Source organism: Arctopsyche grandis, chromosome 7 (assembly GCF_051622035.1).
Source record: "Arctopsyche grandis isolate Sample6627 chromosome 7, ASM5162203v2, whole genome shotgun sequence".
NCBI lineage: Eukaryota > Metazoa > Arthropoda > Insecta > Trichoptera > Hydropsychidae > Arctopsyche > Arctopsyche grandis.
The window spans coordinates 11,510,235-11,537,867 of record NC_135361.1 but is presented as its reverse complement, the minus strand read 5'-3'; the positions used below and the strand labels follow the sequence as shown (position 1 = coordinate 11,537,867).

Below are 27,633 nucleotides of genomic sequence, written 5' to 3'. Positions count from 1 at the left end.
TCTCTTGTCATCGTCACGATCTCGCTCTGTGGCTAATAAATAGCGCGGCCGGAGTCGTAATATAGTATTTTTACCGACTCCGCAATCCCCGGTCTATAGTCATCCGAAACCTGTCCTCGCGACTCGAAATAATGTTAAATTCGAGCGAGACACTAACATACATACATATATCTCGTAATGTTCGGAAATTATTACTACGCCGACATTTATCGATATTATTTCTCATTACTGTTACGGGACCGGTTTTTGCACTTATTATTATGTGTATTGTAACATAATTTGATGGTACAATCTGCTCGGGAACGAATCGTTTTCAATTATGGCTATCATGCGAAAACGGGAATACCATTATTTGGCTAATGAGCAGAGGTGCAAATTCTATGTCGTGTGTCGAACGATTGAATCGTCTAATAAGCTTGGAAAATATTTGCAATGCATCTTCGTATTATTTGATAGTATTTTATGTTTGTTTTGGTATTTGAATAACTGTCAGTTCATAAAATAAATGTATACACTCAAAAAAATAAGGTTAAAGCACACTTGGTCTGACACTTACGTACATACGTGCAACAAAACCACTCTAACAAATTGAAATTTAAATATTATTTTATTTTTATAACGCTAAAATGAATGGAGAGAATATGTTTGCTAAAATATATACCTAATAAGATTTAAAATACATATTCTTTGTTGAAAAAATTGCTACGTGTTCCGAATTTCGGTTAAAAACATATATGTACATATTTACATACGTATTTACGTACATATGTACATACATAGTCATATATGTACATACACACATAAGCAATGTACAGTAATAAAATAATAAACAAATATTCAATCCCAACATTTAATTTAAATAAAACGATATAAATATACATACTGGAATAGATAAGTAATTAACTATTTTCGAAATTTATGTACATGATTTTATAAGAGTTTTTTCTGACCAACAGCATACTTTTTCAGAGTATGCTGTTGGTCAGACCTGGATTTGTGACTCCAGGTTGATCGTTTCCTATCAGAGTTTGCCAATTTTCTCTGATTTCAATGTTGAAACGGTTCCCGGAAAAAACAAATTGGCTAAAAATCCTTCCTACCTACTATGTCACCACTATTTGAAATTTGATGGATGTACAATAAAAATTTATGTACAATTCATAGATGTCTCGTTAATTTGCGAGTTTTTTCAGTGTCTCGCAATTCAACGACTTATAATAAAAAAATGCTGCATTTGTATTTGTAATTAGCCAGGAAGGCGCATTGGGATTTACCTGTAAGGCCTTCCTGGTATATATGTAAAATAAAATAAAAATAAAATAAAATAAAATAAGTATATCGTAAATTGACTAAATAAAAAATAAATTTTATTTTAAGTAAATATTTTGATAACAATACATCTTTCAATATGATATTAATTGCTTTTGAATTCCAAACTTTTGTGATTGAAAAAATTCTATGACTGCATAAAAACAATTTAAAATGATTTCATTCAAACTCTAAATGTGCAATACAATAATTTGCGTAAGTAATAAACATAAAGATACCTTCCCGCAAATAATAGTAGTATTTTCGAATATGATTACAATAAAGTCGAATCAATCTGAAGTACAATTCTATTAGACATGCGTTTAAACCTTATTGCTTTCAAGCACAATAAAATGAATAGATCGGTAAATTGCATGTTCAGTAATGGAAAACCATTTTGTATTCACTGGAAGATTGTAATCAAATATGAGTAGACTCGGTATTGAATTTAAATGTTGTTGAAATAAGCCAATTTATTCAGGCACATAAATTATCCAAATTTTATAATAAGCTTAGTATATGTAATATTAAAACCGAAAAAAACGGATTACCCGTTAAGCGTATTTAACTGTAACGCATTTGGTCGCGTCTTCCCGAGAATATTTAAGTATATGTATGTATGTATGTATTATGTGTACTAATACTAGGTAGGTATGCGATATTTTCGTGTAATATAAAAGTCGTAGACATTTTTGAACGTCCACATTCCCATCACGCGCTCGCGGCCACGTTAACGATGTCGTTCAAATTCAAAACGTCATCGTAGACGTTTATTAATTTCATCACCTCGACTCTGTGGACGCATCAAATACATACATATAAATAAAATGAAAAAATAATAATAACAAAAATATTAAAAAAAAAAAAAAACAAGCACTACACGGTGAGAAAACACCGTGTCAACGTTTATCAAGTGTGAATTGTCACGTACAATTTTTACAGAGTCATCGTTGTTTTTTTTTTATATAAGCCGGCTTTAGAATTTATTACAATAGGAAGCGTATGAGAATAGTGGATGTCCGGTTTTATGCACTCTGCGGTATAAAAGCTCCCCTGATTGTTATTTTTCTTTCTTTAGTCAAAGTACTCTCCAATGTTTTCCGGTGGGTTTGAAAAGAAAGAAAATAATGTCCAATTAATTGAATCACGGATTTCCTCTACATTTTTTTTAATAGAAATCCTAAGGTATTCTACAGACATACATATTTATATGTAGAAAACATTTTTTTTCATACCTTGGATAACTTTAGAATGTCTAAATTTCCTTTCAGAAACTTTCAATTTCCTAATAAAGTTTTCCTGCGAAGTTTTTCTTCTATTGCGATTTATTCCCAATTCATAGTAGATATTGAAAAGATAAAAAGATGGAATGAAAATAAAAAAATGACTTGAATTTTTAGATTCAAATTTCGTATGGGACCATTCTAATAACTGTCAGTAAAATTGTTTGATTTTTAATTGCTTTTTACTAATACTTAATTAAATTCTATTTTAATAGCTACTGATCTACTGATCATTTTCTATTTTACAATTTTATTTTTTGTTAGCAATTATAGTATTATCTTATTTTAATGTGAATGTACAGCATAATAGGCAAAAATAGTCAAAACCTATTAAAAATTGAGTTAAAATGTGCAATTTCTAACACGTATGTATTAGTAAAATCTATATCTCGCCAACGGCCATAAGAACGTTTGAAACCATCTCATTCATATATGTACATACATATGTATATCTACATATAGTGTATACATTTATTTATTTATATATTACTATACTTATAGTCAATAGTGTATACATTTATTTATAGTGTATAAATTTCTTTCCTACGTGAAAATACTTGACATATGTTTGTTCATACACGAATAAATCTGGCCAGTTTTAGTGTACACAAAATAACCAGTTTGTTCATACACAAACTATTATTTTCAATCGTTTGTCCCATCATCTATGTATGTACATACATACAAATGTATCCTTTCCCTGAGTTGCAATACTTCAAAAATTAGCAGAAACGGGAATCATTGTATTGTGTTTCAGTAGGAATTACCTTTAAATACTTGGCGTTTTGAAATCTCACAGGTTTTGACAGCTAAAAGTTTCACACGTAATTTTTTTATGCAAGAGTGTTTGCCTATTTCCTGCTAGATATTAGACAGAAATATGTATATTAACACTATGATACATATGTAGAAGCCAAACTCAAATTCGCCAATTCGATCATTTAATTATATTTTATTAATACACTGCCCCGAGGTATAGCCACCGTCAAATACAAAGTCTAAGACTCGTTTTGTAATAGCAATTGTGCAGATTAGCCGTGTGCTGGGTGTTGGGTGCAAGTGTCGGCTTAACACCTGAAGGCTGCAGCCTATCCGCGGCCATATATCTTCCGATTGCGAAAGACAACCTTAACAATACATTTTCGAACGTATTTCACCGTTGTGTTGTGTTGCCTGCATCGCGTAATTGTTTGATCCTATCGCACGGCCGCACTTGCACCTCAAATTCAATGGCGAAATGTATTTATACCAATTTATATATACAAATGAGCGTAGTCTTGAACCCCGACTCGCAGAGAATTATTGTACTCTGTATCATTATTCGGACAAAGTTACGTGTTGGCCGCAACACGAACTTGGCGAATCATTTAGTTACGGTAGTTAGGATTTGCTGAAGTCTGCGGCTTGGAACATGACGCATGATGGACCAATTAAGGCAGGTCATCCTCACGGCGTCAGGTGGCACTAGGAGTACCCCTTTGTCACGACTTTCCCATTCTTCACTCTAAGTAAATACAATATATGTATGTACTTTCATTCAATCGTTTCATTTAATATTTTAACCACCTAATCGCGTTTGTAGAATTTAGGTGTAATTGTAAGTGCAGAATGCATACATTTCTTCAAATATGGGATTCACCTTTATCGATCACTGTCAAGCAAGGATAAATGCAAGGATAAAATATCACCGAAAACACTCCAGACGGTGATTATTGGGACTGTGTACCATGTATATGGCTAGGGGTGCTGTGTTTTTTTTTTTTAATTTTTATAAGTATTTAAAAAAAACACGTAAAACGTCCCACTCAATGTGCTTTCGCCCTTAGAAACGAAGATACATATGTACATAGATCATCCTAAAGAATGTTTAATCATCAACATAATCTTGTATAAAAGCAAAGAACAAGAAGCTCCGGTAGGAAAACACTTATAACACAGAAATTGCTGGGAGAAATAGATGAGCTAAATCTGTGAAAATCTTATGAGAGCAGATTCCAATGGCAGTCAAATATAAATTCTCCTGAGGGAACATTATTAAGACGTTAGATAAAGGAAAGAAGGAGAAGTACTCGTAGGTAAAAGATAGATAAGGAGACCCAGAAGAGGTTAACAGAAGCGGACGAGCTCAATCTGTGATATGCTCCAATGCAGTGGGAACTGGTTTCAGTGGCATAAATTCTCCTGAAGGAATTATTAACATATTTATTAATACTAACTCCGACCCAATCCTAGAATAGAAAAAAAAATAACAAAGAGCAAGAAGCGATTGCGTGAAATGCCACGATAATGCGTTTCAATTTTAAGCAACTTAAATAACGGAACAACTTAACCCCATTGTATGTAACTAACTCAATCTCGGTGAACACGTTCACCTGCTGTCGTAACATAATTGTTAAAAAAAAATCGCACTGCAAAATGGCATATTAAAAAGCTCTTTATCATGAAGTCACTTTTTTAGATAAATCCGGTCGAATTTATACATGGAATTGGGCGTATTTGAACACGTCATTTCGATTCTTCGATATTGAATACCGTATACAAAATAGTTATAGCAGTTTCTTTTCGGCCTCGGGGTCAGAACAGCTTTTCCTTGAAATATTCGTAGCACCGCAATAATAATAAAGGCATTTGCGGTGGCCTATATAAGGGATTGTAAATTTGTTTCACTTGTCTCGACGACTCTACACTATTGTTTTAGACCGGCTATTTCCAAATCCATCTTACCTACGGATTTGTGCACAGTTTCGTGATTACGAAAATCGGACCGGTTCCCCTAATCGGCTCGGGTCATCGAAGCGATCTAAGAAAAGCAGATTTCCTTCGAAATTTCGACCGAAAAGTTTTGGGAACCTGATCTAAAAATAAAAAATCACAAAATTGAACACCATCCTATTTTTAGTGTATTTTTTGTAATTATTCGTAAAACACGTTCTTAAAATTGTGGCCTCATATTCGTTTTTACATTGTATACAGTTTCATGATGCAAGTATTTATTTTACGTCTATTTTACTTAGAAAACGTTTTAAAAATGAAATGTTTTTATTTACATATATCTAAATATTTAAAACGTTTCCTACAAGTTTCTACCAACAATGATTATTCCCAGATTAATTGGAGACATTTCTTAGACGCGTACTTAATTTACTGTCTATATTTCATTATCATATACATATTTATTTATTTATTTATATATAATACATTATCTAATTACTTAATTAAACTTAAATCTATTTTATATTTACACACATTAAATACATAATTATAATACTATATCTACCATTCTTCACAAAAGGTGTCTCCTAGCACCTCGAAAGAATGCATCTACAGTTTGTAAAAAAGTTTTTCCAGAAACATCAAATTTCCTTTTAGAGAGGTTAAAAAAATGAATATGTTTTGTTGACTAGTTAATGACAATGTTTTAGTGATTAGATAACGGTCATAATTTTGTAGTAGGTTTTTGTAATACATTTTGTTATTTTGTAATAAGAAGGGCTAAAATCTATGTTAGATACAGGCAATACACCAGATTTTAATATGAGATGTGATAAACGATCTCTATCATTATGTTATCAAAATCTGCTTAAAATTTTAATAAATGTCTTAACTTTAATCGATATTTAATAAAGCAGATTTGTGTCAAAGAAGACGGATCACGACTTTGACACATTACCAATTAAATTATTGAACTATCTTTGTTAAATATTGAATAGTCAAATTCTACTGAATCTCTGAACAAAACGAAGCACTTTTTCACTAAAGATTTCGATCAATAAAATACTATTGGAAGTTTTGTTTAAAAATTATACAAGTCTTATATTTTAATGTAGAGCGTCTGCTAGTTTAGTTTTAAACGTGTTAACTTGATTCTATCGTCTGTTGCTTTTTCTACTGTAAATTTGCATTTGATTTGTGGAAACGAGTGTAATTGAATTCTCGTGAAATGGATATATGTATATATGTACATATGTATATATACATACAATATAGGTACATTTTTTACGACAAGGCAGCCGTCACTTAAACAATTGCACACCCATTTTCCCACGAAGTGAAACAATACGTTATATAATCTTGCGTATGAAAGGTTATTGTGACGATATAGAACCGACCTACATAAATATTACGGCATTTTCACTAAAATTAATTCACGACGCAATATGCGTACGGAATGACATATGCATTAACACCTGTCACATGTTACATAAATCTGCAATATTAAAATCATCTCCATTTACCATCACACGTAATATTGTTGATGCAATGTCATCCTGCTTTAATTTTAATACATTCAAAGAACATTTCAACATTAAGAGTTATTCAATTTTGATACAAAATTAAAGCTTTTCAATGATAATCATTTATTTATTTATAGCTTTGGACCATTGTGGCATTACAGGAAGAACCTAATGCACCATAATGGTCTACATAAGAAAACAAAAAAAAAAACATATAAATGAACATAGGGAAAAAATGACAGCAATAAAATACACAATAAAAAATATCAAATAAACAGAATATATACATAGTAGGGAATGTCTTATTTCTACAGCCAGCACCTACTATACATAAGTACATATAAGAACCAGCCATACATCACATCCACTTATGAAAATAATGATGAGTGCAAGCTACCAGACAAATAGGCTAAATAATATGTGATAACATACGCTCACTGAGGTGGAAAATATCATATTCAGACACTGCAGCAATTATTTCATTATAAAGTCGGATAACTCTTAGCATAGGAGCCATCCGATAAAGAGGAATGCGGATATGAATGATAATGTCCCAACTGTTCCAGCACCGACGGAATTTTAGAAGCTGGAAAACAAAACGAATTAATGAGAAGTATTTCCCAAGTTCATGGGAATTATACCCAAGTAAGCCCAAAAGTAGGCTAGGATAGAGATCTGGGTAATATCCACTCTTTCCTATATAGAAACGAAGAACTGCTATTTGCATTGCATGTATTATAGTTTAGTAACTGAACATTATATAGAGGTATAGGTAGATATGATTTGTGGAATTATGTCTCGAAGTTGAACATGGTTTTTTAAGTATATTACGAAATTTATTAATAAATCTATAAATTAGTCAAAAATTAATAGCTTTACCCAAAATTTAATATATACATATTTGCAAATCTAAATGTTTGTCAATTAACCTGTTTATCTATCCGTCTGCTTATATGTAGTTCATCAAACTCCATATAAATTAAGCAAAATATACAGATGCTTCAGATACTGATTACATACATAAGCACAGGTAATGAAATACATGTGGTGTATAAATATAGGTGATCATATAAAATGGATGTATAATTACAAGTCAAATTCTCAAAAACAAAATAGAAAGATTAATATATTGAAGCACGAATCAAAAAGTATCGCAATATGGACCTTATCATTATGAGAAACATTATGCACAAAAAAGATTTAAAAAAAAACGTGTTCATTACGATTATTTTTCATCATCGTATTGGCAGAAGCGATTTATCGATTTTCTATCGTTGACCAAATCGCGCAAAATGGCAAAGTTTCAAAATTATCGGAAATATGTGGGAACAATGTCAGACCAATAAGCGAAGTACAGCCTTGTAAAGATGCAGATGTCTAAAAAATACTCACGAGGGTACGTTACGTTGCGAAAAACCATGTCTGATTAACCACTAAGTGATAATCTACATATTAAGAAATCTATCTCCAAATTAAAAGTATCACACGCGTAATTAATCTGTCGACAAACATACATACCTGCATTACAATGTACATAGCTGCGAAAAAATAAATATTAAAATTCATCTTCATGGCGTACATATCAAAGAGACCCACATTCGGTTGTTGTTTATAAATGAATACAAATTCAACGAATATACATAAATAGTACAATACCGTTCTCCGTTCTACATTTTTATTTATAAACAACACCTTTATGTATAACTATATAGTGTTGCCGCATAGAGAAAAAACACGATAATCGTTATGAAATAATGGCGATTGTTCATGCCATCGCAATTATCGTGTTTTTGGGTTATCGAGACGAGATCATCTGTAGGATGTTCTTTGTTATGTGCGCCTACCGAAAATTGGTCAGCCGAAAATCTCCAAGAAGAAGTAACCTTTCACCTTGAATCAGGTGCACGTACACTTTTCCCGACACGTTTTCGTTTTCGTTATATTTGCTCACGTATTTGGGACACTGGTAGGTGAGTACTTCTGATCGTACACAATACTCACCATCGGCTCTAATCTCTAAGCCGATTTTCATTCTTCGAATACTCGTCACAATTAGTCGTCGCTTACGAAACCCACTCGTACAAGGATTTTCTTTCTCGACCACACACTTAGCTGCGAGTAAAATACCGCGTAATTGTTGTATCTTTGAGATCTGAAGTGAATTGTCGAGCTTGCACACGATAGCTACCGCCCTCGAGAACCACTTAAGATCGGGTCAAAAGTTTAAGGCAATTTCACAATGGATTCAGTGTTACATCTCAGTTGACGTGTTGCTAATATAACCGTTCATGCCAATTTAACGTTGGCTATTTACATACAAACTCAGTGGTGTAGTGCTATATAAAAAAGAACCAGGTCGGTGTTTAATTTTTATAACCCCCCCCCCCCCCCCCCACTTTTTTCCTTACTAAAAAAAGTTGTATCCTAATATTGGTAGTTGAAATATTTATAAAAAAAAAATCAAATAATAATTAACAAATATTCGTACTTGTTGAAATTATGATCTATTTTTTTTTTATATTTTATAAAAACTTCCATAATGCACCCTCTTCAACATCTTTAATTTTGCAAACCCCGTGTTTGTGTGTCAACAGCAACATTTGCCTTTAGCAATGCTAAAACCATGTATGTACATGAGTAGAGGTAGGATAGTGACAGTGCTATCCATTGTTCCATTTTTGTAAATCCTTTGTAAAAAAGGTTCGGCAAACCTTTAACAATGCATTTACAACCTTTGAACAATACGCGGCACCTTCTGGGTCCGGTGACTATACATGAGTGGCGGATACAGAAAAAACTCAAGAGGGGGGGCGCTAAATATATCTTGAGCTACCTTTACTTTTATCGTAATAAAAAAATAATCAAGTCACATGTAAAGTTTAAGAAAGTTTTATTTAAACTGATTATACACATATGTATATGTACAAGACAATGCCATCTTATGATATAAAAAAGTTACAATTGTGGTTCTCATCCTTAAATGATGAATTTTCTGCGCCTATTCTTCTTGGCAAATTGGATAATTACATCGTCAATAGGACAATCAATTTCAGGGTGAGTGTTTAACAGAGCTAAGCCATTAAGTCGATCCTCCGTCATTGTCGACCTCAGCCATGTCTTTGTACGCCGCAATGTTGAAAAACTTATTTCTACTGTAGCAATAGATACAGGTAGAAAGTAGGATAGTCAGATCTAGGACAAACAGACAAGGCTTGCATAACAGAATCAGGATCATTAAGAGGGCTGTACAACCGAAACCTTAATTTTGTTACCGTTCCTTTCTTCGATATATATATTGAGTGAATGCGACAGTTGCGCTTCGACCAGATAAAACGTGTTTTAAATTGACAAAATCGAGGTTTCGTATTCTACTATTTTCTCCTCCAAAACTGGACCAATTTTTAAAAAAAATTCATCATCGGTATGAGAAAGATATTTTCTGTGCATCTATCGGCGTATTTTTTTTAAAATCGACCGTTAAATAACCACGCTAGACTCTTTTCGTAGGTGTAAAAAAGAGGCGATTTTATAGATGTTTGGCGGCTCCTAGCTCCTATAAAAAATAATAAATCAAAAAAATAAAACGATAGATGCACCCTAATGGTGGATATCCATAGCATATTAAAAAATAATTTCTCTATTGCCATAATTGAGCTAGGGAGAAGTATAGTACGTTTGTATGGACAAGGCGCTGCTGTCCAGCCCTCTTGAGGGCGTTTATGCTCATTTGCTTGTATTGAAGAATCTCTCCCATTAGTCTCTTTTTAATCACAAAGGGTGATTCTACTTCAAAGAAATATAGTTCAGTTAAGCACTGATTCAATTTATGTGCCAGATCATTACCGGCTTTAAATGATAAATATTTTTGGCGGCTCCGCAAGGTGGGGGCGCGCGCCCCCCGCGCCCCCCATATGTATCCGCCACTGATGTACATACATATGTATGCATAAATATGTATGTCAAAAATCATCTATCACATTTTAACATGTGAATTTAGAGATTACTTCCCTCATTTTATCCATCTTCAAGTGCGTATGGTCAATAGTTCAAAGCATGTTTTCTTTCGAAGTTTTGGGTGGTTTTAGATAAAAGAATCCAATAAAGTTCATTAAACGTCTTGTAAGTTTTGAATGTGCTCAGATTACTATTCGATTGTGATCATCGAGTGCTAGAACGAGAGTCTGCTCACAATATTTGGAATCGAAAACTTTTTTTGAAATTTTAGTCAAAATATTTTTGAATTGTACTCGAAAAACAATGTTTATATCAATCAAAGTGCCAGGGTGGTGACCTGGCCCGACTACACCACTGCGATATACTCGTAATTGCTTAGTATGTATATACGTAGATACCTAATCAAAATGATGGAACAAAACATTTTTGAATTATATTTCATTTTAATGCTGAAATTTCCTTAATAAAGATATCTAGATTTTACGGCATAAGTAAAAAAAACTTACAAAAACATTTTAAGATAATGACCACGATGTTGCTTTTTGATTGTCATCTCCAAGTCATCGTCGTTTCAGCCATTCAGCATCTACTGCCGGATGAAGGCCTCTCAACACACTTCCATTCGTTGCTACTCATCCATTTTACCCCATACTTTTTTTTTAATGTCGTCTACTCATCTTCCTTGCAGCCTTCCTTTAACCCTTTTACATTATCTCGAATACCATTTTAGCACTTCTCTTGTCCACCGTTCGTCCATTGTTCTATCTAAGTGACCCGACCATTGCCATTTCAATCTCTTCACTCTCTCCACTATATCTACTCCCTTTGACTAATTATATCTACTCATATGAGTGTAACTCCCAATATTGCATTGATTACACATTTCATTTTTCTCCTCCAAGCACTGGATTCACAGGCCATTTTATCTCAACTTTTTAATTTTTCTGTTTTTGAAATTACAGATATGTAGAACATTTCTGTGTGTTTCAAATAAAAACAATTAAACATTAAATATAGTAATTAATATACCATAATCAATTTCATAAATGGCCACTGACCTAGACACTACAAGGTAGGAGAGTATGTAAGCTAAACATGTATGGCAATTATATATCTAGAATTAGTATACATACATATGTACATAGGTTTGGATATCATTCTGAATGGAATATGGAAAAAAATCTTGAAATCGTTTTAAATTTTGTCTAGATCTTACATATGTAGGTTATCTTATCATCTTTTATTACCCGAATACATATGTACATTTGAACTTATTCTAAAAATATCGACAGCTAAGTTGGTAGGCTAAGTGCCAAGTGGCTGTAGTCATTTTCTGAAAAAATACCATTTTTTTGTTTGTATAATTGTATGAATTAAAATCGTTTCAGAATCATATATGTACATAAATATGTACGTATAATATGTACAGTATTCCCAATGCGGTTTAAATTCTAATAGATGATTATAATAACGGGAGTATATTAATAGCTTTTGGCGTATATCAGAAAATATAGCAATTATGGATGCATACACTGTTGTAGGTTTAGTAATTCATTTCACGTCAAGCTTTTATAATAAGTACAAGATTTTGAAATTATTGAGATCAGAACCAGTAAGTCGTTGACTGTCAGCCGTGTAACCTGTCCATTCTGTAATTAATCTGTTTACCTTTTTAATTGAACTTTCAATTTAATCCATTCCGCACTGCTACTTGTGGGTACATTTTGAATTAAATTAAGTCAAAACAAAATATCCTCACGTGAGCTTGCAATTAAGCTCAACGAGCCATAGTGGAGATAATTGAAAATCGAGCAGTAAAAAGCTGCGTGTGTATATAATGGCGTTATTCGCTCAAGTCCTTAATGGACACATCAATTTTAATAATCCTTCTCGGTGAGGAAATTGAGAATTCTACTTTTCGCGAGCGTAAAACACGTCAGTACTTCTTGAATACATTTTTTTATAAAATATAAAGGTACTTGTACAAAATTAGTTTACCTTTGGGTAGGTCATGGTCTCCTCTATGTGCTTTATTCTACGATGCAACAGTTGGCGGGTACTCTCAAAGACCAATTAATCTTTGATCTCTTGTTTTCAATAGCTTCACAGTCATCTATACATATGTACATATGTACATACATATGTACATTTTGGTATATTTTTTATTCAATAAATCATGCAAATTCGTCTTACAGATCGCTCCAATATTACGAGTGTACTATGCAAATGAATAAATATCAATTATAAATATGTACATAATTATTATATATTTTTACATTTAACACGACATCTATGGTCAAACATTGTACAGAAGCATTACAAGCATTATAAAAGGCAAATACAATCAACAACCGAGACGAGACATCTATGGAGAAATTTGCAGCATTTATACAAACCAGCGAAAAATCGAGAAGCTGAATGGGTCAAATTTTGCGAGAGAAATACAGGGGCGTCATTTCAGTTTTTCCCAGGGGGGGGGCATGATTTTTGACCAGTAAGGAATGACTTTTTTGGGTGGGGGGGGGGGGTGTATTATATAAAAAAAATATTTATATAATATAATATTTCTTTTAATCATTTTCAAGAACCGTTTCAATGAAAATCAGATCAATTGGCAAACTCTAATAGGAAACGATCGACCTGGAGTCACAAACCAGTAAGTCAGCAGCAACCAGTGGGTATCGAATCCGTGACCAATTTGTTAAAAAACACTATATGCTAACCACTAGTCCACGCTGCTGGTTATACCTTTATACCTGCTATACCGTTTTATTTCATCATCATCATCATCATCTACAGCCGCTCACTATCAACTGCTGGATGAAGGCCTCTCTGTTTTGCGCAACTATCATCCATCTCACCTCGCACATTTTCCAAATTTCGTCTACTCATCTTTTGTTTTATTTAATTACATATTTATACAGATTCACGTTCGAAGTGATGATATAGCTTGATATAATTTTAAATCAAGTACACATTCCTTGTCATAGATTTCTTCAGACAATTATTTAAGCATATCGTTAACCAAAGGGAAGTCAGTATGAAGTAACCCAATACATTGGACCTATTATGTTTTTGATCATACCATTAACATTTGTACTACATAAACGTGGCTATTGTATTCTATAAAGGAGATTTCATTTTTATTCATTATTCTGTTTATATTTGAAATGTCACGATGATACACTAAAAGCGTTTTCATTTTTTCTTTTAAGACTATCTTAGACTAGTCTATTTAAGACTATCTTCTTTTTATTTTTAGACTATCTTAGGAATGGTTTGTGAGAAATTCAATCAGGACCAAAACCAGGTATAGTTTAGAGAATAAATTAACCAAACAACATACATACATGCCGATGCGCCTCCAGGGGTTTTGGAAGACGAAAGCGTAGAACGCGGAACTGCTCCGGATCGACCATTTTCAACATGTTTGCGGAAGGGTTTACGTTTAACTGTAAACGGTTAAAGTTGAAACCTCGCTCTCGAAACCTCCGATCGCGTTCCTGTGAGAACATCGATTTTTTCAAACCGGAGACCGCAAGAAAAAAAGAACAGCAGCCATTAAGAGCGATAAGGGAAACCGTGACTCGAAAGGTCACAATCCGAGTAACAAAAGTAACAGTTTATTATTGTATTGTTATTATGATGTAGCCGTGCACGCTTTCGTGCCTACCAGTTGCGTCACCTGGGCTTACCTTACCGGAGCTTTAGCACCTGTGGCCCGAGCCGTGTTATTACCTCGCCGCTGGCTATTTCGTTAACAATCTCGGATCTGGTCATACCGATAAACACTTTGCAAGTCTCGGGATAATCGAAACGAGTCCTGTTTCCAGCCGGTCTCCGCTTTGAATATATCAGAGCGTGTGACGTATGAATAACTGGGGAGATATGTAGATGCGCCCTGGGCTATTCTCCTACTATTAGAGTCCTGCGAGCTGCCGCTGCACTTCTTTGTTCTCCGGTGGTGCAAATTCCTCTTGATGCATTTCCTCGGTGTTAAAAAGCTCTGGTTGCGGTGAACGGGAGGCAATCCGTGGCTGAGCAAGTGCGCACGCGTTGACCCCGTTGCACTCGCCACGTGCAATCGCCCTGCACTTATTATCGTCGCATTCTAATCGCCCAAGCAGTGAAAGTATCGCATGCCTAACCTCACATATACATATATCATGCACTACCGTTTCGCGGTTGGTATTTGAAGGGGTGGTAAGTGCTGGGCACGAATTTGAAGCGTGATAATAAATATTCTGTATATATATATATATATATGTATTTGAAAAGATCTCCAATATTTCTCGACGCGAGTAGATCGTTTAGTACTTACTGTGCAGTGGAAGCTTAGGATGTCCACAGCTTTGAACAATCTTTAACATCAATTATAAGTTGGGTGTTACCAATGAATGCTTTTGTTCTCCAATGAATCGAAATATTTTCCCTAGAATGGAAGAACCTTAATGTATAAAATATTAAATACAAGTAAATGTAGGTGGATAGATGTCAAATAATTCGCTCCTTATTGATATGCATCTCAAAAGTAGCATCAGCAATTTGCAAAAATAATTGTAAATATGTATGATTAGCCCGGTTAAATATCATCGCATGGGTTAAAGCATATTAAGTTATTCATGAAAAAAAAATTAAAAGATATATAATTGTTTAATATGAAAAAAATGGTTCAAGACCTCACTAAATCAAATTACCGTTATGTATGAGAACGCGCCAACTCTCGGTAAGCTACCTGGAATATATGTAGTTATAGACGCGATGAAAATTTCAGGGTGTATTATAAGTAAAATCTACCTACCTACCTACATATAAACAATATAAAACATCAATAGAAAAATGATTTAATTAATTTTAATAGATGGCGCTAAATGGTCGCGAGACTATTTTCTGTGAGGAAATATTGGTAGCAAACAGTATATACACAGGTTTTTTCTTGATTCGTTATTATATTCGTACATTTTATTGGCAGTATCTTAACTGTGACGTACATATGTCGAATTGAAACGACTATTATACTACGGCGAGCGTTATCGTAGACACACAGAATAGCGTTATTATATACATATATGTATTTATATATATGTATGATAAGTTTTTCCTTCTTTTATGTCCCTTATCCGAGATTAGGCTGGGGTTTCAGAATCTTAATAAAAGTACTATTGGAAAACACATCCTCTGGTGCTACTTAAAATTAGCTTCAGTTAGAATAATAGATTTTCACAAATTGAGCTTATCTATCTATATATTTCCAAGATTTTCTGGGTCAGCCTTCTTTGATTTTTTAATCATTTTTGTAACCTTTCCTCGGGCATTCATAGTAAGTGTCCCAGCTATCTATGTATAATACATTTATATACCAATAAGTGTCAAGGACTAGAACATGATGTCATTGTCCAAAAACTAGGCTTTGATCAACTTCAACTACATACATATATTGTATGTGTACATTTATATAACGATATTGTGTCGCACATTCAATTATTTCTATAAAATTAATCCCCAATTATTTGGTTATAATTTTTGATAAAATCATCTCCAAAACTAATGTTTAATGTATTATTGTTTCAGATATTCAAGCAATGGAATACAACAAAGCACATTTAAAAGAGAAGAAAACGAAAAGAAAATGATTACATTGAATGTTTGAATTACATCAATTTAAAACGAATATAATTTCTAAATGCAATTATGCTCCTTAATAATATCTAAATATAATACAATTTATCGATAAATAATTATATACGTGCCATTTATAGATTTTTAACACAAAAATCTGTTATTTGTATAGTGTTAATAAAAATAATACGTTATTTACGGATCGTAAATAGCGTAAGTGTGTATAAAGAACAAAGCTGTGATATATTACGATAGAACGGAGCAGGAAAATCACACGCCTATATTTATCTATTTATTCTTTATAATATGAATAAATCTAACAACGCTAAAAATCTGCAATAAAACATTTGTGCGTGTCGAAAATTTCATCGGCTGATTTAATTATCGAAAACTCGCCGTTCGGAAACGAGTCTTACATAGTACGTGCTATTATTGTGCAATAAATATACGCGAGCGTTCAAATAGAGTGATTTATCCCACTTATTAAATTTTATTATGGCCATCGAGAACCGCTCACGATACATTCGGGTAATGAACTTGTAATTTTCACGAGTCCGGAAGACCAGCCTCCGATAGTCGGTGACATAAATAATAATCAAAAGAAAAATTCTTAACAAATATGGCTCATAAAGTGAAGAACAACCACTACGTGGCCACCCACAGGCCCACCAATGGAGCCAGAAACTCTCCAGGCTCCGGAGCTTACAACAGGGGCTATTCCACAGACGGAGAAGACTCTCACAGAGCTCCGTCTGACAGGACACTCTCCGAATATATGGTATAATAAAATTTAAGTTTTGACTTATCATTTATATCGACTTAATTTTATTGAGTCGTAAAAGCTCTACGAGACGTTTCCTGCATTGAATGCTTTAAACTTTTCTTTTTTAAGACGAGCAACGAAAGATCCAGTACTCCAGTGGCGCCTCTCAGGAAGAGTAGATCTACTTTATCTCCGAGTAGAAGTACCCCTACTTCAAGAGCTCTGGATCACAATAATATTGCTGATAATGGTTCCGACATATACGTCACCAGTGCCGCTTACAAACCGCCTTCAGAAATTAGGTAATTTTTTGGCGTTGTTTGTTTTTTGATCATTTTTAATGAGATGCATTTTGGTAAGTGCCGTTTTATGAAAAATAATTTCAACGGTCATTGTATGGAAAAATACAGTTAACATCACGAAGACGCAACTTAACGAAGTGCAACGAAGACGTGTGAATCGCGGTCAAGTTCATATCAACAAGGCGTTTAATTATGTTGCTCTTTGTGCGACAGAAATATTCAACGTTTTCTCATTGTCGGCAGATCAAAATAAGATTGTTGATTAATTGCAAATAATCCAGAGAACCTTCAGTTTTTTTTTTTTGTTAATTTAATGAGTAAGCGTAGGAATGGAATTGACAGCTTATTTTTATCATAATTGTATATATTCTAAGTATGTAGATCTTAATAACTTAATAATACTTCATTCTTAGCATTTTCCTTCATTACATGTCAAAATTACGTGGGATTTTGTATCAATAGTACTTTTCAAGTAAATCGTATAATTTTCCAGTATGTTAAGGTTAAAAGAAAAATCTTTAACTTGGACCTCAACGGATAAACACAATTTGGTTCTTGTCTACAATAATTAAAATACTCGAAATTTTCTAACAAAAGATCTAAGCCTAATCTTATCAGTATATTAACTGTGATGATTCAAAATGTAATTACCTGAAAGAAATATGTCGAATACAACAATAATGAACAAATATGATAAATGTGCAAGCAATTTCGACTAGCAGCATGTCCATTGGGATTAGGGTACGTCGATAATAGCGAATTTTTGAATTTGGAAACTCATCTAGTTGGAAAAGATGTTCTGTATCATGAAGAATTCGTAATAAATAAAATAAAAATCTTAAAAAATATATTTGTACTGCCGCCAGCCCATTCTACATATGTATATGGTGAAAACCGCAAATTTTACCATTTTCCAAGGTTTTTTTTTATTTAAGTTCGATTGTAGTAGTTTATTTTTTTATTTCACCTCATCACATAAATGGAACGATTTTACATTTAAAAAACCTCATATGGGATGTTTCTTCACATTGTTAAGGCACGTAAAAAAATCTGAAACTTTGTCGCGCTTACCTTAAACGCCAGTATTAGCGCGTCTCCAGTCCATTGTCCATGTTCCTTAAACATCGTTTCTAAGTAGACGTGAGAAACGATGAGTAGGCAGAAACAAACAATAGACGTGAGTTTTTTAATGTAAAATTAAAGAGATAAATTGGAAAAACTACTAAAACCGAGCTTCAATTTTAAAAAGAACCTTGGAAATTGGTAAAATTTACGATTTTCACAAACTCGTATGGTCTGGCTGCAGTGCAAATATTTTTTTAGAATATTTATATTATTGTATACTGCTAATTCATGATACAGGATATCTTTTCCAACTGGAGCCGTTTCCAAATTCCAAAATTCGTTGTTTTCGATGTACAAATATATTTAAACAAATATAAATAGATGATCGTATGAATTGTCAATTATAATTAAAACACCAACATAAAGTATAGAGTTTAGAGTTTTTATCGACGGCAAAGCCATAAACTCCGAGTGCCGTTAAAGTGCAAAAAAGCGATATTCTCACGGTGTCAACTCGAACAGAAGTCTATGTTAAATATTGACGATTAATTGCCTGATTAACTGACCGTTAGTTTGTCTGTTACTATTGTGCAACTTTTCCCGGTTCGATCCGTTGACGTTAACGAGATTCGGTAGCGCGTAAACGACAATGGAGTTCAAGGCGTCTTCAAATCCGACATAAACGAGATTCTTGTAATCGAACACTCTCGATGCAAACACATAAAATTCGGAGATCGTAATCGCATACGATACTCAACATCTCCGACTCTTATTTATGCCTTTTGTTGCTACATTTACGCTGTCTTATAACATAGATTCCAATTAGGTTACTTTGTACATACACGTACGTATCGAAGGGAATCGTTCGTTTCTTATCGGAGTTTTTTAGTAGAGATGCCGACTTTATTTATCGTCGATGTGCATTTTATTTATCGTTGTGGTCTCGTGCCGTTCGCGTTTTAATAAACAGCTCTTCGGAGGGCAGATTTAATGGGTCGTTACCGTCGCTTAGCGATTCTATGTACAACTCGTGGACGGTTGCTACACACGACAATATGTCGCTAATCTACATATTTCAGAATCAAAATATGAGATTTAAATCTACGATAAAAATCAAATTTCAAAGATATTTGTAACCAAACGTTCATTCGGAGTCTCAAATCTGTTGAAAATGATTTTAGAGTCGAAGATGAAATTTCCATTACAGACTCAATCTTATTTACTGTTTGCGGTCTTCTGCAGCTTTTCGGAGTGATATCATTCTAAAATAGAACACCCGATTGATTATAAATCATTAAAGCCCGGACATCATCATATTATTCTAATGTTGTAATTGCATTGTTAAAGGTTTTCCGAACCTTTTCTACAAAGCATTTACAACAATTGACAATAAACGGCACGCTTTGAAAGCATTCCATAATTTTGACTCTAAGAATTATGTATTCCGTGAGCCCTGGAAGGTATTATGTTATCTAAGGGAATTTTCCTTGCATATGATTGTTTAGTTCCCGCTGTGAAGCGGGATTCAAAAAATTGTCTATAGACTCATTAGAGTGTTCCCCTCCACGGAAATCTTTAGTAAAAGGCGAAAGATTTATTCGTATTGAAGGGAAACCAGAGTAACTATGAAGTATTTTGCCAAAGTATATATAACAAATTTTGATGCTACTCATAAGTAATTTTATCAGCAACTAGTGCCATCTATCGGTATGAGTGAAAGCTACTCACTAAAAATTCAAATAAATATGTGTATGAAAAGTACAATATTATAAACAAATGGTATGTACATATTTTATAAATAATTCTAAATTATTATTTAATTTTAATAACAATTAACACGATTGTTTATATCTACATACTGATTACAACATATGTATGTACATTTGAGAGTAAAATAAAATCAATATCCTTTATTGCGTACTTTCATACCTTAAAAATTTGATAATTATTTTTTTTAATTTAAATTTTTTATCTCAAACCAGCGATTCTCAAATTGTTAAAATTCAATTGATTTTTTTTTTGCAAATTGTGATTTTATCATCCAATTCAACCGAATTTTATGCCGTGTGAATTTTTAAACGTCGACCTGTTTTTGATAGATTTAACTGCTAAAATCACTAAAAGCCATTAATACACATAAAAAAATTTCTTAAAAAAAATAATAATCAAGGATAATGCAGGATTCATTTCATGAATGGACACGTAATACAGAGACAATAAGACTCGCTTCGCATAATATATAAAAAAAAAACGGACGTGATGTGTGTATGTGGGTATGTGCCGGACCATGGACACACGTCCAATCAGAGTCAAGTGGTCGAGTAGACACGGGGAAGAGAGGTAGCAGGGAAGTGGAGGGGGGGGGGGTGGAGCGTCATGTGACGTCAGGCCAAGCGACGACACGCATGTGCGACGTCAGACCAAGCGACGGGTGACACATACACGCACACGCACATTCTTCATAATTTCGAACGGGTTGGATTGGTGAGCGTGTGATGTGCGCGCTTTTTACGATTAACATTACGTACGCACGCGCGCGCCTATAAATGACCTTACATAATATTTATATTTTATTTTACATAGATATATACCAGGAAGGCTTGACAGGAAGATCCCAATGCGCCTTCCTAGACAATTAATTATAACATATAACTTTATTTAAATTCGTGTATCAATTCCTTTCCGAAACCACCCGTTGAAATCACCGGGCACAACACTAGTTATAAATAGGGGTAGGACCGGAAGCGTGCCGTTTATTGTTCAATTGTTGTAAATGCTTTGTAAAAAAGGTTCGGCAAACCTTTAACAACACATTTACAACATTTGAACAATAAACGGCCCCCTCAGGGTCCGGGCTTTAGTTATAAATAATGTTTATCATTCGATGCGCCGAAACGAGCTGTCGTTTGTTCGCATACGAAACATACACTCGACCCAAGCATGCCAATTTAATTATTTATATGTACATGAACTCTTCTGCGTTCAAAAACTATATTATCTATATTATTATATTATTTTTTCGTGATTCTCGACACTTCCATAATCCCACTGTTCGGAGGCTGCTGTACAATGCTCTACTTAAGAGTATCTTGGAATACGCCTCTATGATCTGGAATCCTTCAACCAAATCTCTATCTATCAAACTTGAACTGATAGATAGAGATTTACTTGAGCGTCTTGAATCCAAAGACGCTTTCTTCGACTGCTTTATAAGGAGCAATATGGGATTTACCCATATTTATTTCATTCACAATTCGTCACGTGTATGGTCAGCTACACTTCTCTTGAACACAGGAGGAGTGTTGCCCTCATCAAGTTCTTGTTTTCCATATTTAGAGGCTTTATCTCCTGTCTGTCTATCCTGTCTGAGTTGGGCCTTCATGATCCGGAGAGTTTGATATGAACCCGCCATCGTCCCCTTTTTCACACTCCTCTGGCTAGAACTGTGGTTTATAGTAATTCTCCCATTCCTCGTGGCCTCCATTTCATAAATTCACTAGATGGTGCCATTGACATTTATCACATCTCTCGTCATTTTCTGCACCACTCTTAGGTTACGGAGGTCGCGACCGATTAGAACTGCTGAATTGATCAGTTAAGAATTTTATGTCATATTTATTTCTTTTTTTCTTTTCTTCTATTTATTTTACTAGTATTTCATGTACCTTTTCTTAATCTTTTTTAGCATACTCGTCGCTTTGGAGCAATCTGTTAGACGAGTGTGCTTGATTAATTGATTTTTTATAAAATAAAATAAAAAAATAAAATCAGTATTATCACATCACCCCTCGTCTGTGGCGTCACTCTGAATTTACATGCATATTGATCGTATCGCGTCGCATCACACCTTGTCGTGCCATAAGATGCACGCAAGCAGTTTTCCATTCGAAATGTTTACACCGAATATAAATCATAAAAAAATAAGTACGATTCTTCCGTTTGAGATTGGCAAACCGTTACACGGAACAATTACAATATGTGTATCATCCGATGAACTAAAAAATAAATAAATAAAAGTAAAAGCGTCCATTAATCGGGCCGAGCGTGTAGACGGTTGTTGTTATTTTATTCTAAGGAGTCATTAATATCATACTTCTTAATCGCAGCCGTTTATATTTATACATTGCAAAACCAAAAAGTGGATCATTCCATCGATTATATTGATCGATCGTTCGTTTCGCGCTGAAAAATCGGATTGATCTCATCGTATCGGCATGAAATTAGACAAATTTTCAAATCGATAAATTCTAATGGGTCTGTGTGTAAATCTGTGATTAATCGTGTGACAAAAGAATGCGCCTAATGGCCGAACGCGATAATAAATTCGAACTTCGTGTTTCTTCCGAAATTTATGTGTTCGTAAGAAAACTCACGATTTCCGACGATAGCATAACTAATGATGCGCAGATACGATCTCGGCTCGTTTTAATTTCACTTATATGGGAAAATTTCGGTGCGAAAATTGCGTAAATGGAAATAATGTGGATTGGTGTTTCTGCTGTGACGCAATAAATCGCGTTCGGCACCATATTGGATGTGTTAAAATGGCGGGAATTCTCAAAATCGACTATCTGTCTAGGTGTATATTTGATGATCGCTATTAAAACACGTATTTAGCAATAACGGTTCATCTGGTTGGATTTTAACCTTTAACCATTCGTTTCATCGTTTGTAGAGTTTTTATGCAAATTTTTTAATCATGTTTTTGCACTTGTATTAAATGTGGTGCTTAAATTGTTTAAATGTATGGTACTTATTTTTTATTAACGGTATATTGACTTTTTTGATCTTCAGTTATATACAAATATACATACATACACATCTACCTTAATATTCATTATTATTACTAATATATTCTGGTTTTAAAACACAGGTGTACTTTTTTTAAGGTCTCTTGAAACATACATATTGTGAATGTTATAAGACTTTACAATTTTGCCTAGAGATTTCTTTCCCTGCTCATTAAAAACCCTCTTCTATATTTCATTCATAATAACTTTTTATTCCAGACGATAGGGAGAATAGTCCAATCCCCATCGTCCACGAAAATAATATATAGATAATACAAATTAATGATAAAATAAATAAATATAATATAATGATAATAATAATATATGTATATATAATAAAAATATTAAATAAATAATAATTCATTAATCAATCGGCCATTAAGTCACTTTATGGCCGTCGGTGAATATCTCCATCCACCGAGCATGCAGTGATGAGCGGAAATGAGAAGTCGCAGCAGCATGAAAATAATTTGTCGATTCACATACACGATAACGTAGGGGGGCCACTCTCATCCTGAGAATGGCCTCAAAATGAGGCACATGCTCTTCTACAAACATCTACGACGCGCTGCAACCCCTTGGTAGCCCGAAGAGATCACGGTAGCCGCGTTTGTATTGTACCTTTATCCTCTTTTAAAACTAATTAAATTTATTTACACAAACTTATAATTACATACAGCATACAGCCGGTTCACGTAGCTAGAAAAATTGGCGAAAGAAGTTTTCGAATGGTACACGAGAGAGTGTTGAAGGCCCCAAGGAAAAAGGGTGGATAGAATTAGAAAGATGTTTGGGATGATATGGATGAAAGTTACCCAAAATAGAGATGAATAGAAGTGTATTATGATTAAAGAGCGGACCAACTTTGCGCCATTCATTGTTCTTTGTTCGCTGTGCTTTGTTCATTTTTATGATGAACCTTTTTTTATGCTCTCTAGCTTTGTAGTTTGCCCTGTTTCCAGGAAAATAGACCCAAAACGACCTGTTTCCTGGAAAAATCACGCTTCCGGTCCTACCTCTAATTATGATATTTGCATGTTGGATGAGCTTAAAACGGGAATGAATATCTACTTGCCCTTGTAAAGATTAGGACAATTTTATCTGCATTTTAATAATAATAACCAAACGTAGCCATTAAATTAATAATAAACATCACGTTTTCAAAATCGTATAAGCATTATTTCAGGTGAGGTACCAACCAATTTGATAGCATGTCTACTTCTTTTCTCCTATTCTAGATATTGGGTCGGAGCTGCAAGCCGTTGATAAATCGTGTAACTATTGAAATAAACGCAACTTGTTCATCAACATTCAAAATTAAAATCAAGTCTATCGATATACCGATACAAGCTGGAATAGGAGGATACAAACAGAAACGTTGCTTGTGCTGGATGAAGTATTAGAACAAAACAACCATTGAAGACCAGAAGGGCCGCCTCCCAAGTGAAATGGGTCTTTAACGGGTCGTACGAAGCATAAATATTCATGGCCGCAGATCTCGTACATCAAATAGCGTTTGTCAACCGGTTGGATCAATAGATAAACACGGCATGGCCATTGTTTGCAAATCGGGGCGGCTCGGGTGATCTGCACCCTGAGGTCGCGCGAGGGTCAACGCAACCATGTACACTGGAATGCACCCTGTTAAAACTGCATTCGCCATATTGAAATTCTATTTATATACTCGCTGGTCTTGTCTTCGTCTTGATAGTTCAATTTATTCGTTGAAAATTTGAATTTTCCATACAAATTTCGGCGTCGAGGCGGTGGTGCAATATTTGCAATTGCAATTATTGCCATTGTTATTGTTCGGATTGTCGAAATGCTCATTGGCAATTATCCCACGTTCCACATAGTATAATATAATAAGACTCAAGTCTGTTCGATTTTGTTTAAACATGAGTTTATACGCCGAATTTGATCGTGTATATATGTACCTAATCAAAGTTCGAGATCACCTGTGGAGGTGTTCGAAACTAATTTTGAACTCTGTGCGTTTTAATTAAATAAAAGGAGGAGTCGGATGCTGTGAATAAATAGATTTTTATTTCGAACGAAATGCATCTGTTGGATTATTGCGTTGAGTAATTTTTTTTGATTGGTTATTCGTAGGAAATGCAATTAAAGAATTGAAGGTTTCGGTTAGCCGTTTTAATGAAAGGTTCTTCAACTATTAATAGTTGGTACTTGGTATGTAGTAGGAAAATACCAGGCTATATGGTTGATAAGCATCAAATATACATACCTACATACATACGTATAATACATGATGTTTGAAATTCGGTCTAAATAGTTTTTGATGTAGGGGAAAAAAATAGTACACGCATCCCGTTGTTCTAAAATAAAAATGTCAACAGGACTTTCGGAGTAGTAAAAAATTTGATGCAATTTCATATAATGTCATAAAGTATTAAAGAAAACACGCGTTCGTTCAAATCAGGGGCGTAATTTGAACGGGTTTAATGTATTATTATGAATTTGAATTAAAATACTAAACCAACAAAAATAGAATTTTGAAATTGTTTAGAACACTGTTAGGTATAAATACGTCAATCTTTCCCAGAAAAAAAAATGGTAACTCCCAAAATATATTTTGTTTTGTTGTTTGTCTTGATTTGAAAGATATTCAGGAGCTTATTTTGTACTTTATATACACTCATTTTTTACATATAATACACCCCCCTACCTAGAAAGTCATTCCTTACTGGTCAAAATTTTTGCCCCACCTGGGAAAAGCTGAAATGACGCCCCTAGTTCAAATTCATTGCAATGTTTACAATAAAATAGCTGCTAATGCATTTATATCAGGAATTCCAATCCATACAGAGATGACAGCTCTATAACGATTCAAAATGGCTAGAAGTTAAATGAAATATTTCAAATCATCGATGAAGACTTTTTCAATATTTGTATAAGGACATCAAATGTGAAAATATGGAACGAATTCGTGAAATGTCAAAATGGCGGTTCGCCCACGTACAATCGTTCATTTCAATGTCATACATTGGGTACTAACATAGATATACTCGGCGTTGTATTACATATACATATATGTACATATTAAGGCAATAATTATGGCATATTAAAAATAAAATTAAGAGTTGAAAAAATCTTGCATTTGCATGGTTCGGTGATTACTGGTCACAAATTACTCGTCATAAAGTCACTAAAATCTCTATAACGGAACATCTGGCAGCCGAAAAGTCCATCATACTAACGATAACTATCATAGTAACGAGAACTTGAGTGCCAAATATTGTGTATTCGCGATTTTCATGGCAAAAATTGTCTTTGTGACCACCCCAATGTGACGAATAGTCCAATTACCCATTTGCATATGTTGATTTTAAAATGGTGTGCATGCATATATGTATATTTTATAAAACTTTCAAGTATGCAAAATACCTTCAATAATAATACTTAATTTCCACAATCGTGCCATCTTCATGGTGATAACTAGTCACCGGAACCAGAAGGTGCCGCGTATTGTTGAAAGGTTGTAAATGCATTGTTAAAGGTTTGCCGAACCTTTTTTACAAAGGATTTACAACAATGGAACAATGGATAGCACTGTGACTATCCTACCTCTAGTGATAACACTGCAATATTACACGTTTGGAGCATGAAGCCATTTAAGCTCATTCAAAATAGCGCTTCACTTTGTCGGTTTGTTTTAAGCACCCTCACAACAACGACCATGATTCTAATGATCGACCATGTCCGGCACAAATAATAGAGAGATTAAAAAAAAAAAGAAACGGTTCGATCGCGGCAGTCTTTCCTAGCAGTAAATTATTTATTGACAGGTAAAGGCCAATTACCGCAGGTGTCAGCTCTATTAGGAATAATAAAGACGTGCTGTTGCCGCGTTCTCGCCCGTTCGGGGGCTTTTTTCTGGTCGTAAAGTGTACGTGAATAATCGGTCGTTTGATTGCCTTTCGCCGATGGAAAATATCGGGACTCGGTCACCCCCGCGGGGAATCAATCAGGCCCCAATTAGGGCGCGTTGCCCCTCTAATAAAAATGTCTCGGTCGTATATCAATTTCGACAGAATTAATATATATTTTACGGCCACGTCTTTGAAGATCCTAACTACATACATCATCGGCTCGGCTTTATGTTGCCTAAATTGAACGCGCCGTAAATAGGCCGATGAACGGTTGAAAACATAATATCAATGAATGACCCGTTTCTCTTTGATCCTAGCCTAACTTAAGCCGTCGTGGTCAAGTATTTAATTCCATACTTGATAGATACGAGTAACTGTTCTTTAATAATAAAGCAAAACAAATTACGAGGGTACTATGTAAAAT

The 27,633-nt window shown here is 34.1% G+C and overlaps 1 protein-coding gene and 1 non-coding gene across 2 annotated transcripts in view; one reads left to right on the top strand and one right to left on the bottom strand.

The window, feature by feature from the left end:
* LOC143914306 (uncharacterized) overlaps positions 1-27,633 on the top strand; it is an 84,331-nt gene that overhangs the window by 53,060 nt on the left and 3,638 nt on the right. Inside the window, exons 2-3 of the mRNA XM_077434482.1 lie at positions 16,352-17,177; positions 17,292-17,464. Of these exons, the coding sequence (XP_077290608.1) occupies positions 17,019-17,177; positions 17,292-17,464 (332 nt within the window). The 5' untranslated portion in view covers positions 16,352-17,018. The remainder of the gene's footprint in view (positions 1-16,351; positions 17,178-17,291; positions 17,465-27,633) is intronic.
* Positions 20,035-20,152, bottom strand: LOC143915000 (U5 spliceosomal RNA). The gene has a single exon (XR_013260876.1). It is a non-coding gene; the product is annotated as a U5 spliceosomal RNA (small nuclear RNA).